The sequence below is a fragment of the Caretta caretta genome, chromosome 10 (assembly GCF_965140235.1).
Source record: "Caretta caretta isolate rCarCar2 chromosome 10, rCarCar1.hap1, whole genome shotgun sequence".
Lineage (NCBI taxonomy): Eukaryota > Metazoa > Chordata > Testudines > Cheloniidae > Caretta > Caretta caretta.
The window spans coordinates 56,425,551-56,442,319 of NC_134215.1; the positions used below are offsets into that span (position 1 = coordinate 56,425,551).

The following is a 16,769-nucleotide window of genomic DNA, read 5'->3' on the forward strand; positions in this document are numbered from 1 at the left end:
GTCCAGAGCCCCCTCCTGCATCCTGAACACCTCATTTCTGGCCCCACCCTGGAGCCCACACACTGAGCCAGTATCCCCTGCCACACCACAACCCCCTGCCCCACCTCCCTCATTTGTGGCTCTATCCAGGAGCCCCCGCCCCCCGCATCAGAGTCCCCTAACTCCCTTCCACACAACTGCCCCAACTCCCTGCAAATGAGCACGTGAGGGTGGCGGAGAGCGAGCAACAGAGCCATGGGGGATGGAAGGAGTGGGGGTATGGGGCCTTGGGGAAGAGGCGGGACAAGGGTAATTAGAAAGTTGCCAGCCCTATCGGAGAGGGGCGGGGTGGCATAGCCTATCAGACGGGGGCGCTGAGGGAAGGGCGGCTGATGGGTCATAGGAGGACGCGCTATTCCAGCTCGTGCCTCACCCCAGCCACAGGCCCTTCGTCTGGTTCCCGTGCCGTCTAGGCCAACCCCTCAGCCCGCCCCGCCGCAGGAGAGGGGCCGGCTTCGCCTGCGTTCTTGCGCCGTCCCCGCAGCTCCTGCCCCACCCGCGCGGGCCGTGTCTTCGCGCTCTGCGCCTGCCGGGAAGGGGATCGGCGAGGCCCCGGATGGAGCCAAGATGGTGGCGCTGGCGGTGCCTGGGCTGTCGGCTTTGAAGCGGCTTTGTAGCGTCGCGCTCTTCGTCTCGCAGCTCTACGTGTTCTCGGGCCGCGGTGAGTGCGGTCGGCACCCGTCCTCCTCGGGGCTCGTCTGCCACCCGCCGCCTAAGGGCGAGGGAGGGGCCGCGGCACTGCGCGGCCTGGGAAGGCGGCTCCCCGCTACCCTCTATGCAGACTCCCCCGAGCTTTGCCTTCCCCGGTTGTAGGCCGGTAGGAGAAGCCATGGCCTCCGAGCCGGCGTCCCGTGCCATCATCCCACTGACCTGCCGTCCTCATGTAGCCGTCCCTCCTGTCTGAGCTCGGGCTGATGGTGCCTATAGACTTAGCCCAGGGCCCTGCCTGCTCTGTGCCAGCATGACCCCGGTCTGCGTTTCTTTTTCTCCGTGCTGCTGCGCCGTGTGCTGGTGGTCTGGCTGCCTCTGTTGGGGAGGTGGCTGCTTTGTGGTGGTGTAGTTTAATTAGTTCCGTGAACAACAACTTGTCAAAGTGATATAAGGAAATAATTTTGTACAGGGTATAATTAATCTGTGGAACTCATTGCCACAGGAATCTTGGTGTGGCCAAGAGTTAAAGACTCAAGAAAGAATTAGGCTTTTATGGGACTAATGAGAATCTTCAACAAACGTTAGATAGATTAAAATGACTTTTAGATGGAATCTGTCTAAACAGGACTTTGTCTTGAAAAGTGTTATAGTCTAAAAAATGTTACCATGTTGTTTATAAGGTATTTTGGGTTTCTCAACCACATGTGGTTATATACATGTGGTAAACATGTTTATTTTCCCATCCTGGTGTGCACCACATACCCTGTGTGATGATGTATTATGGGTATAATTTGTGTTTTGTTTTGTTTATTAAATAGTTATGAAGGTGAGTAGTCCCACCAAGTCAATGGAACTACTTACATGAGCAGAGTTGAATATTACTAAGTGTTTGTACAATTGGGGCCATAGTCTCCAGCCAGTTCTGTGGTGCAGTTTTCTTACTAAAATGGCCAGTGAGTTACTTGATGTTTAATTATTTTTGTTCTGTAATAGACAGTATACTGTAACATTTGCATTCCAAACAGTGTAGCTTCCTACTAGGTCACAAAAACTTAAGAGTGAAACTGATGAGAAACAAATTAAAATTAATTTTTATTGTCTTACGTGGAGTAAAATGCAAAACCCTAATGAACAAAGTAGGGGAATCTGTGGAGCTTTTTAAATATTAATTTTATCCCAAAGATGACCCTTCTTAATGTCAAGAAGGCAGCTTGATGTTTTATGTTAGAGTGCTAGGATTAAACAGTGTTTGAAGACCAGTTACATTCTAGGATTATTATATCCTCTTAACAGTAACTGAAATGCATTGAATCTGTTAATTTTTCTTATAGCAGGATCCTTGATGACAACAGAGCACTCAAAACAACAGTTTGTGTCTACAAAAGGTGTAACATCTCCAAGTACAAGTACTCCATATACTAGAGCAACAGGTACAAAAGTTTGTTCTTCTATTATAGCTCCTAAGAAAACAATAGATTTATAGATTCCAAGGCCCGAAGGGACCCTTGTGATAATATAGTCTGACCTCCTGTATCACACAGACCATAGAATTTCCCAAAATAATGTATGCTGCACATCTTTTAGAAAAACATAGTCTTGAATTTTGATTCAAAATTGTTAGTGTTAGAGAATCCACCACAACCCTTAGTAAACTGTTCCAATGATATCCTTATAAGCTTTTTTCGTAATAGTCCTGAGTTTAAGAGTAAAATCGTTGAATGAGGTATTAGAAAACTAACTGCAATGTAGACATACCCACAGGGTGCAGTGTACCTCTTAATGATGAAACACTCTGTACAGTTAGATATCCACAGCTGGCCAGCACCAGCTGACTTGGGCTTGCGTGGCTCGGGTTAAGGGGCTGTTTAATTGTGGTGTAGAAGCTGGGGCTCAGGGTCCAGCCCAGACTCTGGGACCCTCCACCTCATGGGGTCCTAGAACCCTGAGCCCCGTGTCTACATCATAGTTAAACAGCCCCTTAGCCTGAGGCGCCCCCCCCCCCCCCCCCCCCCCCGAGCCTGAGTCAGGCAGCACAGGCCAGCCCTGGGTTTTTAATTGCAGTGTAGACATACCCTGAGGCACCATGAATTATTTTCCAAAAGACCATAACTACTAGTTAGGGTTGTGTAAATAAAGAACCCATCCATGCAAACCCCACATGATCATTTAAGGGGACCTACATTCACAGACTTGACACCTGCATGTCACATTAGCCCAGGGGTGGCCAATCTGAGCCAGAATTTACCAATGTACGTTGCCAAAGAGCCACAGTAATATGTCAAAAAGAAAAGGAGTACTTGTGGCACCTTAGAGACTAACCAATTTATTTGAGCATGAGCTCACATCTGATGAAGTGAGCTGTGGCTCACGAAAGCTCATGCTCAAATAAATTGGTTAGTCTCTAAGGTGCCACAAGTACTCCTTTTCTTTTTGCGAATACAGACTAACACGGCTGTTCCTCTGAAACCAGTAATATGTCAGAAGCTCCCCATCCGCTCCCAGCACCACCCGCCCACCGACAGCCCCACTGATCAGCGCCTCTCCCTCCCTCCCCACACCTCCTGATCAGCTGTTTCTTGGCATGCAAGAGGTGGGAGGGGAGGAACCAGGGCACAGCAGGCTCAGGGGAGGGGGTGGGAAGGGGTGGAGTGGGGGCAGGGTCTGTAGCAGAGCTAAGGGGTGAGCAGCGCTCTTCTTGCCCCCCCCCCCCCCCCGGGGGGCACACTGGAAAGTTGGCACCTGTAGCTCCAACCCTGGAGTCGGTGCCTATACAAGGAGCTGCATATTAACTTCTGAAGAGCTGCACATGGCTCCGGAGCCACAGATTAGCCACCCCGTGATAAACCATTCAGTGACACTCTATGCTTCCACACAGGTTGGATATAAAACAATGATTTTTTTTTTAAACCAAAAACCTAAAATGTTGCATTTTTATTTGACTCTGAGTTTTTGTTTACATTTTTTTCTTTTTTAAAAGTAAACCTATTTAAAATTACATTTCAAATTGTCAATCTACTGTAATCTATTAACTAGTTTAATTAACTAAAAGATTCAAGAAGAACATGTTTGCTGCTTAAGTTCTAAAGAAAAGTTGTAAAGTCCACTGGTCTGGTGGAAGTCACTTTTGAAGTGCTAAGCCAGATTTGACAGCAGTAGCCTCTTGTGCAGGCACAGAGAATATTTTCTTCATTTGAGTTCATACAACTAGTTCAGTTCAATGACTTGCTTATTCAAAGTTGAGAAACTGATTGGGAAATGAAAAAGCAGGAAATCTTGTTTTCCTTAGAAACTAGGAATAAAAGCAAGGTGTTAGAGGATGAGCTCTACTAGTTCTAAAATATTGATGGAAATGGTGACTAAGGACAATCAGTACAATTCACTATTTACAGATAATACTTCCTTCGTGTAATAAACCAGCTTTAAATGCAAAATATTTTTGATAAGTTTTTTCTTATATGTACAGCAAATTAAAAGTAGTCTTATTTAATAGAAAACAATTTTAAAATAATGCTTTTTGTGCATTTTTAATTTAATTCCAATTTCTATCCAAATGCAGATTGACACAAGGCATGAGTAAAAATTAATCTAGTAAATAAAAGATGTCATTCATAATGTTTACAAGTAAAAAAGTAAATTAAATAAATCTGAAAACATTAAGCTATATAATTTCTTAAATGTGTATTGACGTAGTGTATCCCCCTGGTTAGCAAAGAGAAGTTTGAAATATAGCGTAAAGGCTATATTAAGATGCAAATCAACATGTTTTAATGATTACCTACCAATGAGAATCAACCTTCATTTAGGAAAACAGTTAAAGGACACATGCAAAACAAGATTAACATTGATTTAAATCTTGATTAAAATCAGGTATTTTAATTGCTACACTGTGCTTCCATAAGAATCTGCTTCCACCTCACACCCTATTCAAATATAGGTAATTCATTGTTATGCAAAACTTCAACTCCAGTCTCCACAGTATTTACATACTTACTGTTCGCAAATGTGCACTGGGTAAGTGTGTGATAACTTAGGTGTTTTGTGGCGAAAGTATGAGGTTAGAGTTAAGTTTTCTGGATGTGAGTTGGAAATGGGTTCCTTGGGGATGGGCGGAATAGGTCAGTGAGTGGCTAATGTGATGTGTGGATTTTGGCATTTGTGAAATAAATAAATAAAAGATACATCACTCCTTGAATGCTACATACAGTTCTGGTTGCCCCATCTCAAAAAAGGTATTTTACAATTGGAAGAGGTGCAGAGAAGGGCAACAAAAATGATTAAGGGTATGGAACAGCTTCCGTATAAGAAAAGATTTTAAAAGACTGTGACTTCTGAGCTGAACAAAGAGATGACTGAGTGGGAGATGACAAAGGTCTATAAAATCACAAATGGTGTGGAAAAAGTGAATAGGGAAATAACACAAGAACCAGGGATCGCCCAATAAAATTAATAGGCAGCATGTTTAAAACAAATATAAGAAAGTATTTCACACAGTGTCCAGTCAACCTGTGGCATTCATTGCCATGGGATGTTGTGGAGGCCAAAAGTATAGCTGGATTCAAAAAACAATTAGATAAGTTCATGGAGGATAGGTCCATGAATGGCTGTTTCCCATGCTCTGTTTATCTAAACCTCTGACTGCCAGAACCTGGCCCTGGATGACAGGATGGATCATTGGATAATTGCCCTGTTCTGTTCATTCCCTCTGAAGCATTTGGCGCTGGCTGCTGTTGGAAGACAGGAAACTGGGTTAGATAGACCATTGGTCTGACTCAGGATGGCCATTCTTATATTTACACATTCTTAAGATCCCCTTAACACAAATAACTTTTGTTAGCAGCTAAAGACCCCAAATGAAATCAGCCCCATTGCACAAACTTAGTAAGAGAGTTCTGCCTCAGAAGGCTTACAAGAACAAGATAAAGGGTGGGACAAGAACAGATAAAGGATGGGAGACAAGACACATGCAGACATGGTTAGAGTGACTTGGCCAGGGTCACACAGCAGGTCCGTAACAGAGCCAGGTATAGAACCAAGGTCTCTAACGGATTATTTTTCTCCTTTTATGGGGTTGCATAGGTAGTGCCCTTGCGGAGGCTTGGATGAAGAATAAATTTGGTGGAGGGGAGAGCATAGTGGCAGGTCTCAGCCGGTGAACTATAAATTAAGTGTAAAATGTGCTACTGTTAATAACTGGCATTTGTGAGACTAGTATAAGAAGCAGAAGTTGTGCTAAGAAGTGATTTCATTGTGACACTTGTAGCTTGAGTGTTTATGGAAGAGAGTAAAAGTGTCCAATCTGACTAGTAATTTAACAGTAATAAAAACAGTTATTCAGAGTTCAGTTCCCATGATGTCAGATAACCAGGCTTAATTAGTTTATTAATCAAAGTTAGATAAGCACAATACAGAAAGTTTAAAACACTACCAATATTGGGGACAGTCTTGGTGTTTACATCTTTAGTCTGTTCCAGAATATTAGGTCAATTCTGCTTCTGTTTATATTCCTCCTGTTTACAACAGATCGAAGATTCCACAAATTCTAGTGTATTACCAAAGACCGTACACCCTTCCTCTATTTAGTACTGTATATATATTTTACAGAGGACAAAGACCACTTACCAACCATACCTAGCAGACTGTTCATATTTGGTGAGACTCAACAGAATATCCATCTTATTCTGACAGATGATACACATGCAAAGGAAAGAGAGGTTACAGCAGTTTAAGGCCAAGTACATTTCCACAAGAAATCTATTATCAATACAAAGCATTCTGAGAGTACATTTTATAATTATACAACTTAGCATGACTATAAAGTGTTCTGAAAATATGATATTGGCTAATAGAACTCTGTAAATATGTTTGAGATCTTATTAATGTTTAAACACTTTGAGGTCTTTGGTTAGATATATTGGTTTATGATTTTCATCATGGCAAAAAGTTAAGGTAACAGTACAGAACCTTGTGTCACTCCACTAAGGCTAGTGGTTGTTAATGTATTAATCTCAAAAGGGCAGAGATGTCAGAACTTTACAGACAGCACAAAATTATTTAGGTTAGTCAAGATCAGAGAAGACCATGAAGAATGTTAAATGAAGCTAAGTGAATGAAGAACACCTTGGATGATAAAATTGTTTTGTGAACACTGGAGGAAAAATTTTAAACTGCTCAGACGCCTTCTAGTTACTCGTTCTAAATTAACTCTGTCAACTGGAGATGTCATTTTTGGACAGCTCACTGCTCATCAGCAGTCATAAAAGCAAACAGTGTTAGAATGCCTAAGGAGCAGGGTGGGTGGTAATATGGAAAATACTATCCCATTATATAAATCAGTAACGTAACCTGTAATACTGTATTCTGTTCTGGTCACCCCATCTCAAAAAGGATAAGTAAAAACTACAGGGACATGTATTTTGTATTTCTCATGATATAAGCCCTTTGCTATTTAATATTTTTATTAATGTGAAATAAAACATAAAATCACTACTGATAAAGTTTTCAAATGACAGATTGGGTAAGTGGTAAATAATGAAGAGGACAGGTCACTGATATAGAACAATCTGGATCACTTGGTAAGCTGGGCGCAAGCAAACAATACATGTTTTAATATGGTCAAATGTAAAATTGTTCATCTAGGAACCAAGAATGTAGGCCATACTTCTGTGATGGAGGACTTTATCCTGGGAAGCCGTGACTCTGAAAAGGACTTTGGGGTCCTGGTGGATAATCACCTGAGCATAAGCTCCCAGGCCAATGCTGTGGCCAAAATTGTTTTTATGATTTTTGGATGCATAAACAGGAATCTCAAGTAGGAGTAGGGTTATTGCTATCTCTGTATTGAGATTAATATGACTGCTACTGGGAGAGGGTGTCCTGTTCTTTTGTCCACAATTCAAGAAGGTTGTTGATAAATTGGAGAGAATTCAGAGAAGAGCCACGAGAATGATTAAAAAAGTGGAAAACATGCCTTACAGCTCAAAGAGTTCAATCTATTTAGCTTAACAAAGAAGGTTAAGGGGTGACTTGATTACAGTCTGTAAGTACTTATGTGGGGGACAAATATTTGCTAATGGGCTCTTCAGTCTAGCAGGCAAAGGTATAACAAGATCTAATGGCTAGAAGTTGAAACTAGACATTCAGACTTTAAATAAGGTGTATATTTTTTAACAATGAGGGCAATTAATCATTGAAACAACTTACCAAGGGTTGTGGTGGCGTCTCTGTCACTGGCAATTTTTAAATCAAGATTGCATGTTTTTCTAAGAGAGATGCTGTAGTTGAAACAGGAATTAATTCAAGAACGTTCTATAGGCTATGTTATGCAAGATGTCAGACTAGAGCAGGGGTAGGCAAACCTTTTGGCCTGAGGGCCACATCAGGATTCCAAAACTGTGTGGAGGGCTGGGTAGGGAAGGCTGTGCCTCCCCAAATAGCCTGGCCCCCGCCCCATCACACTTCCTGCCCACTGACTGCCCCCCTCAGAATCCCTGACCCATCTGACCCGCCCCCACCCGCTGACAGGCCCCCCTGGACTCCCATGCCTGTCCAACCACCCCCTGCTCTGTGTCCCCTGACTGCCCCCTGGGACCTCCTGCCCCTTATCAAATCTCTCTGCCCCCTTACCATGCCACTCAGAGCACCAGGACTAACAGCCGTGCTGTCTGGCCAGAGCCAGCCGCCCTGAGCACTGGGGGCATGGCGAGCTGAGGCTGCGGGGGCGGAGGGACAGCATGGGAGGGGCCGGGGGGGCTAGCCTCCCTGACCGGGAGCTCAAGGGCTGGGCAGGACGGTCCCATGGGCTGTAGTTTGCCCATCTCTGGACTAGAGGATCACAGTGATCCCTTCTGGTCTTAGACACTATTCATCTAAAACAAAAGGACATTCAATTAAATTGAATGGTGGCAAATTCATAAGTTACAGAAAGTGGAATATTTTAATGTAGTGCATAATTAGACGGGATTTTATTGTACAAGATATTACCGAGGTTTAAAGCATAGCCTGATTTAAAAAAAAGAAAGTAAAGGATTCCATGTTTATATGGATAACAAGCATCCAAAGTTAGAACTGTAAAATATTTAAATGGCTTTGGAAAGAATATAAACCTTCAAGCTTCAGGTTATAAACTGACCTTTGATCTTAGTATCTTTGATAGGAAGAAATTTTCCCTGGGACAGATTATCCCATATTTTTTACTGGAGGGCAGGGGTCAGATTTGGCTCTGTGGTGTGAGCTGGGAGGTATGGGGAAGTAGAGTGTTAGGATGTATCAGTGCTTTGCCCAATGCTGAAAACACCCATCAATTAATTATGGTGCTCCCCACAAAACTGACCACTTCATTCTGCCCTTCCCCCACTTGATTTAGATTCTCATACTTCACACACAACTGATGCAGACCATGGGAGGGGAAAGACCGGCATCAGAATCTTGATCCATTTCCCAGGTTTGGAGGTGACAAACATGAGGGGGAGGGATCTTCACTCCCTGCAGGAGGTCACAGGAGCTGTTGCTCTCCAATCTGTGTTTGTGTGCTCCAGCCCTGTGCTTTCAGGAGGGAGTAGTGGCTGATTGATGGCATGGTGGGACAAGGTAGTAATGGACTCACAAATGCTGATATATGGTGTATGGCCAATGCTGGCTGCTGCTGAGCTCTGCTGTAGGGTTCTTCCTTTTGAAGCAGCTGATACTGGTTGCCGTTAGAGGTGGGATGCCTTAATACATGAGCTACTGGTTTATGTTAGCTGTAAGTGGAGAGTACAGTAACTCCCCACTTAATGTCCTCTCGCTTAATGTTGTTTTGATGTTGCGTCCCTGCTCCATTTCAGAACATGCTCATTTAATGTTGTGCAATGCTCTGCTATAACGTCGTTTGTCTGCCTACTTTGTCCATGGCTGGCAGGCCTCCATCAACTTCCCTACACCACTCCCACCCGCTGGCGGACCCCGCGGATCAGCGCCTTCCTCCTGCTCTTCCTGCCTGCGGCAATCAACTGTCTTGCAGCATTCAGGGGAGGAGTGAGGATGCAGTGCGCAGCCTTCCCCCTCCCTCCTCGTCTCCTGCCCGCGGCAATTAGCTGGTTTGTGGCATTCAGGAGGGAGGCTGTGTGCCGCATTGTCGCTCCTCTCCCAAGCCTTCTGAATGCCGCAAGACAGCTGATTGCCACGGGCAGGAAGCGGGGGAGCAGGGGGAAGGCGCTGATCCACAGGGTCTGCCTGCAGGCTGGGGGCGAAGGGGGTATAAGGGAGCTGATGGGGGGGCTGCCAGCCTGTTTAATACCTGTATTAAATTCCTTATTTAAAATGTATATAATGCCTTTTGTCTGGCAAAAATTTTTTCCCCAGGAACCTAACCCCACCTATTTACATTAATTCTTATGGGGAAATTGGATTCGTTTAACATCGTTTCGCTTAAAGTCGCATTTTTCAGGAACATAACTACAACGTTAAATGAGTTACTATACTTTATTATGAATTTATTTAAAGTAACATACAGTAAAAGTGTGTGCCTATACGGTAGTGTAGGTAATGCTAAACCTCTTATTCTTAACAAATCCTTTCACCCTTCAGAGACTACAGAGATTCCATCTTATGTGAGTAAGTGTCCCAGCAATGGGCTGTGCAGCAAATTGCCTCCAGACTGCATGACTTGTAAAACGAACTTCTCCTGTGTATATGGGAAGCCAGCCACTTTTGATTGCAAGATTAAGCCACAAATTCATTGTGTTGTAAGTAATTAACCAATTTCTTTGAATATGGAATTTGTCACTTGTTAAAGGTACTGTGTAGTGTAAATTATGTCCTAAAACTTATAAAGATGTTACAAAACAAATTTCTAGGCATAAATACTTACCTAGCAAGTATAATTATTTCTTTAACAGTTTTCTAGTATCCAGTACCCAACTATTGAAGTGCTGAATATAATATATAGGTAGCAAATAAAACAGCTTGTCCATCTTGTTCTGTCTTCTCACAGATTTCACTGCTGTGCAAAGTATTTTTTTATATCCTGTGAAACATTCTTGATATACTGTTTAAGATTATTTACATTGATAATACTGTCCTTTATAGGATCAGAGAAACAATGAAGTGGAGAATTTTACAATCAACATGACTTGCCAGTTTTGCTGGCAGCTTGAACCTGCTGATTATGTATGTACCAATTCTACAAGTTGCATGACAGTCTCTTGTCCGAGACAACGATATAACGCCACTTGTACAGTACATGATCATATTCATTGTCTAGGTAAGTTGGTCTACAAATGAATGGTTTAGAGGATTCTTTTGTGAAGAATTCTTGAACATACTTTTATTCAGTGTAGTGGATAAACGTGCATAAACTTATTTCAATGTCTAGTTTGTTTTTTGTTGAGATACTGTGCATTGTTTAGTTTCACTTTATAGTCTGACACTATCTTAAAATTATGATATGGTGCTTTAGAACCGTTGTCTCAACAGTAATCTTACATTAGGGTTATTGGAAGTGTTTTCTCTCCTGTGTTCACTTTCTTCAATGGAATTATTTGATGCAGCATCAACAGAACTTGCATTGAGGTGTGGTTTATCGCATAAATTAAAAACATCCTGTCAATTAACATTTGAAATCACAAGAAGTTTAATATAGGCTCTAAATCAAGAGACTTGGCTCTTGAGTTTCCTTAATTTGGTGGTGGTTTGGTGGAAACCCATCTAGAAAGTTTAGGGAATGGAGATAGTGTTCAGGCTTTCATATTGTTGGTCTCATCAGAAAAGACAGGTTGAGTTACTGATGCTATTTAAATGCAGAACAGACATTTGTTGTGAGGAGTAATTTGGCATATGTGCGCCTCAAATTTCAGTTCCTGAGTCAATCTTTAGCCTTTGTTCATGGCATCAGAATTTGAATGTATTTCATTTCTCTTCTCAGGTAACCGTGTCTTTCCTAAGATGCTTTACTGCAACTGGACTGGAGGCTATAAATGGTCTACAGCCTTGGCATTAAGGTAGACTGAAAGTATTGCAGAACTTCAAGTTCAAATTATATATGAATGCATTTCCTTAAATGGGTTTCTCTTTTCAATGGTGTATTTATATCCTAACCTTAAACTAAACTGAGTACAAAATATTTAATATTTTCTAAGACTTTTGACTAAAAGTATGCTTATGATTTAATATAAAATGGCCAGTGTTAACTGTTTTCCATACTACTGGGGTCAGATTTAGGTATGTGTGTATTGGGTGGAGGGAGGTGGTATTCTTCCAAGCTTTGGCCACAGAATAAGCTCCAATTAAGGGAATAACCAAAATGAGAGACTGTTTGTTTGTAATTTTGAACATCTGTACAATCTGTTGTGACTATGCATGTCATACTGAATTTGGCTATCTTTTTGGGGCTTGATACCCTGGCTAGACATTATTAGATTCCTTGACTGGAGGAAAGAAAACTGGTGGTGTTTCCCAAACAGCATCCACTCATGGTGCCAAAATGAACCCTTGCTCATTGTAGAGCAGGGGTAGTCAATAATTTTTAGTCAAGGCCCAAATTTCTTGGTCAAGCTATAGTCAAGAGACTGCAGAGAAACATTTTTCACGTCACAATAACAATAATAATGACAATAATAAGAAAGATTTTGCGGTCCATTCAAAAGCTTCTGGCGATCTGGATTTGGCCCATGGTTCACTTAGACTCTAAAAACAGGGGTAGCCAATATTTATGAATACCGCGCTTCCTTTTCTCACACACTTTAATGAGCAACAAAACAGCTGCTAATGTTGATGTAAATTATCATTGGGCAGCTGAGATGAATGGGGCAGTTCACTCTTTTAGAGTTGTTCCAGACTTGGGTAGATGTCATTATGCTGGTTATAGCTGGCTCATGATAGGTATCAGCTTTTAAAAAAAAAAAAAGAACTGAGATCTTGGAACACAAGATGACAGCTTGGGAGAGGTGCCAGTATTCTATACTGTTAAACCAGGCTGTAACTTTTGATTCTTCACACAATAAGCGCTAAAGCGTCATACTCACTGTGGTGGTTTGGATGTTGCCACAGGACCTCAATATGTTTGTACAACTTGACTATGAAACAAGAATTATCTCCTTTATTTTTTTTTTTAAATTCATTCAAAATTCCCTTAAAAGGTAAATTATATAAGGGCTGATATGAGAGCCTGTACTACCTAATTTATCATAAGTTATGTGAACAAAAATGGTAATAGACGTTTTGTTAGAAAGCTGGTCTGACATGCTCTCTTTTGGAGCTAGAACCGTTCCCTTCTCTGTCTGCAGCTGGAGAAACTAAGCTTTACCCAAACACCACAAGAGCAGTCTCCTCCCTCTAGCACCTTTCAGCCCCTGCCAGTTCAGGAAACTTGGAGCCCAAAGTCAGAGCAGCTCACTAGCCAACTTTCTTTTTATGGAGAGAAGCTTAAAATAACATAAATCATTTCATACACCTCTACCCTGATATAATGCGACCCGAGAAACGCGGGTTCGCATACAACGCAGTAAAACTCTGACACGCTCTGAGCAGCGTGTTAAGGGTGCCGGGCTGGGGCGGAGGGCTTGGATAAGGGACAGAGGGTCTCGGGGGCGGTCAGGGGCTCCCCGCCCAGGTCTGGGAGGCAGGAGCTCTGGGGGGGGGCACTTTTGGGGGCCCCACAGTCTCAGAGTGGGCTGGGGCAAGGGAAGCATGGGGTAGGGGGCTTCAGGGAAGGGATCCCCCCTGCACTCACTGGCAGTGGTGGAAGCGGAGCAACCCAGCCCCCGCCTGCTCCACTCCGCCGGCTCCCAGCCGCAGCGCTCCACTTCCCACTGCCGGTGAGAGCAGGACCTTTCCCCAACACCCCCCACCACCACCCCCCTGTGACACGGCTGGGGCCAGGGCAAGAAAGCAGAGCAGGCTGGGGCCGCGTCGCTGCCCTTCCCGCCGCCGGTGAGCGCAGAGGGCATCCTTTCCCCAACCTCCATGCACTCACCGGTGGCGAGAAGCGGAGCGACGCGGCTGGGAGCTGGCAGAGTGGAGCGGGCTGGGGCCACGTTGCTCCGCTTCCTGCCGCTGCCGGTGAGTGCCTGTCAGAGGGCGGGGTGCGTGGATAGGGACAGGGAGCAGGGGGGTTGGGTGGGGTCCTGGGGGTGATTAGGGACAGGGGTCTCTGGAGGGGGCAGTCAGGGAACAAGGAACAGGGGGGCCAAAGCAAGTTCAATATAACACGGTCTCACCTATAACGTGGTGAGTTTTTTTTTTTTTTTGTCTCCTGAGGACCGTGTTATATCGGGGTAGAGGTGTATCTTGTATCTACAGAGTTTCACAAAAGACTTGGAGAAATATTTTTAATTAAGAACTAGTGCTTTTTAATACATATTTCTATCAAAACATTTTTATCACTATTACTTTTAGAGTCCTCCAGCCACTTTGCATAAGATATTCATAGTTTTCTGAGCCTATATATGATATGATATAAAATTACTATCAGTGTGGTGTAAATATTTAAAGGTGAGTTGACATCCAAATTCGGGATTCTTCACAACTATGTTAATGAATTATGTTGTATTCCTAGCATCACCCTGGGTGGATTTGGAGCAGATCGTTTCTACTTGGGCCAGTGGAGGGAAGGTCTGGGCAAACTCTTCAGCTTTGGTGGACTGGGAATATGGACACTAATAGATGTGCTACTAATAGGAGTTGGATACGTGGGGCCTGCAGATGGATCTCTCTACATTTAAGTATACACAAAACATGATCCAGAGAAGGATCAAATTTGCGAAGGAGCCTAAAAAAAATATAGAAATTGGTCCTTAAAGGTAGAACTAGGAACACGTTCTCTGTGTGCACATATTTTAATGTACAGTATCTGTACTTAGCCTGCCTTGAACTAAGGTAAAATAAATGAGTGGATCACTAAACAGTGTTTATTTGTAATTAATTTCCTTTGGCTTGCAAGAACTGTATTTTTTTCTATGAAAAATGTTTAAGTTGCACAGCTAAACAAGTTGACTACTGTTCCTGAAGAAAATATAAACTAATTAAAATATTAAATTAAGAATTGCTTACCTCTTATTTGTATGTTGTCTGAATTTAGCTATCTAACAAGCTTCCCTAAATATGCTAGCAAGAGTTTTTTTCACGTTTATGGCAAGATAAAGTGCTTTTGTAAACCTAAACTACTTGGGCAATATGTAGATTGCCATCTATTGTAATCTTAATTACATGTAGTTTCTCTTCTGTTTTTCACTTTGGGATATCACAAACTTAATTTTTCTGCTGTAATTGTAAATTTGTGGCTTTTTAGAATTAGTATGAAATAACACTAAAAATGTAATATCTGAAATAACACTAAAAATGTAATATCTTAAATAACTTGAAAAGTACACTGCAGGACACTTTCCAGCGCACTGGTGTTTCTGCTTTGCCTTGACCTGAGAGAGAATTGTATATGGCATAATTTTTGTGCTCTCAAACTTACAGGGTGTTAATATAAATCTAAAAAGGAGATCTGGTAATTAACTTGTTTATCAGCTGAAGATTTGGTAACAAAGTATTTTTTTATTGAAAAGTTGTCTGATATTTACTTGTTTCCATAATGTCACTGAAGGTTAGTACATTCTAGAAGGCTGTAACATTTGTTTTCTGATTTTTTTTATTAGGCAATTCATATTTTCAACTTTTTTGGGTTTTTAAGTCCTACCTCTGACCTTCGTGTCCTCTTTCCAAGGTCCTCTATAGCAATCCAGTCTTAAATTGTGTGGCAGGACTCCTTGGCTTCTGCAGCACTAAACTGCACTACACTGAAAACTGTCAGTTGGATAAACTAAAATTGAATTAAATATGATGAAAATTAATGGAAGTAGTGTTGTGTTTTTATTTTCTATTCAGTTTTTTCTTGCTGCCACTCTTTCAATCTATACATGCATCTGGAAGGGGGAGAGGAGGAAAATAGTAATGCTCTTGGCAGCTCTGCCTGCAAAATAAACTTCAGCCATGTAAGCGGTTCTTTTACAGTTGATTGTGTAGATACTATGAGCTCCACTAAATTTAGCTTCCCCTTGCTAGGACTTGAATATGCTCCGAGGCTCCGTTGGGCTTCTTTGGCATGGTTTCTTTTAATTAAGGGGAAAGAAGTGGTGATATCTTTCAAATACCACCATTTTTTTTAGCACTGTGAGATGTGACTCACAGTAAACTGCAGATCTGTGTTCCTCTCGGTTCTTACAGGAGCAATGCAATTAGTTTAAATGGCAACTTTAACACAGTTAATATTTTCCTGGGGTGAATGGGCAGGTCACACCTGTCAGAGCCATTGTTCCAGAGTTTCTGTAGAGTTACTGATATTGCTGAGTTGGGTACATACAGTTTACATTTTTGAGGCTTTATGTGACTACACAGTCACTAACTTTTACAAAAAGAAAAGGAGTACTTGTGGCACCTTAGAGACAAACAAATTTATTTGAGCATAAGCTTTTGTGAGCTACAGCTCACTTCATCGGATGTATGTAGCTCATGAAAGCTTATGCTCAAATAAATCTGTTAGTCTCTAAGGTGCCACCAAGTACTCCTTTTCGCGAATACAGACTAACACGGCTGCTACTCTGAAAACTAACTTTTATGGAAGCTGAAATTGTGGTGAATAAGATACCACTTTCAAAGAAGTGCTGTTGTATCCTAATAGTCCAAACCAGCTGAAATGAAGCTAAGCCTCTAAGCAAAGCATTATGGAGCATTACCTGTTGGCTCAGTGCTTTAGTGTTGAGATCTTCTATCCTTACCCAGCTCTTCCCGTGGCTGGTGACTGGTTAAATGCAGCTGCTTTGTTTCATGTCCTGCTACTTGCCACGTTGTACCTTTCAAGCACCATCATATATTCTCAAGAAAATAACCCCAGAATGTATTTGCTTCTCCTTCTTATCCTGAGGTGCTAGCTCTAGGGTGTCTCCTAGTCCTCTTGGAGCAGAAGGGTGTGTTGTGGCACAGAGCTGTCAGGGATGTAAGCAGTCATGCCCACTAGCTGAGGGGAGGAGCTCAGTTCATTTCAGTGCCTGGTGTATTGGCTATAAAGCAAATCGACATCGTGGCAAAGGCCCTGTCAACCCCAGCATAGGTGCAGGAGC

The 16,769-nt window shown here is 42.5% G+C and overlaps 1 protein-coding gene and 2 long non-coding RNA genes across 7 annotated transcripts in view; 1 reads left to right on the top strand and 2 right to left on the bottom strand.

Annotated features, from left to right (window-relative positions):
* The window catches only part of LOC125643785 (uncharacterized), a 7,240-nt gene extending 6,133 nt beyond the window's left edge, over positions 1-1,107 (bottom strand). For 2 of the 3 annotated variants that reach the window (XR_007358822.2, XR_007358821.2), the window contains exon 1: positions 413-522. This is a non-coding gene — a long non-coding RNA (uncharacterized LOC125643785). Of the gene's footprint in view, positions 1-412; positions 523-909 lie in introns of those variants that run through there. The other variant, XR_012670228.1, reaches the window with a different exon arrangement.
* Positions 573-14,567, top strand: TM2D3 (TM2 domain containing 3). 2 transcript variants are annotated; one of them, XM_048866953.2, is made up of 6 exons: positions 573-700; positions 2,022-2,120; positions 10,255-10,412; positions 10,756-10,930; positions 11,591-11,666; positions 14,222-14,567. In XM_048866953.2, exons 1-6 carry the CDS (start codon positions 607-609, stop codon positions 14,385-14,387), a joined length of 768 nt encoding a protein of 255 aa, XP_048722910.2. In that variant the 5' UTR covers positions 573-606; the 3' UTR covers positions 14,388-14,567. The 2 variants fall into 2 exon arrangements, with proteins under 2 accessions (XP_048722910.2, XP_048722911.2); XM_048866954.2 differs by having other exon boundaries at positions 588-700; positions 2,025-2,120.
* LOC125643786 (uncharacterized) lies at positions 3,605-16,768 on the bottom strand. Of its 2 annotated transcripts, XR_007358823.2 has the most exons (4): positions 16,386-16,768; positions 7,891-7,961; positions 6,310-6,368; positions 3,605-5,414 (listed from the first exon to the last, which is right to left on the bottom strand). It is a non-coding gene; the product is annotated as an uncharacterized LOC125643786 (long non-coding RNA). The 2 variants fall into 2 exon arrangements; XR_007358824.2 differs by lacking the exon at positions 7,891-7,961 and having other exon boundaries at positions 16,386-16,763.
* Position 16,769: the final 1 nt, after the last annotated feature.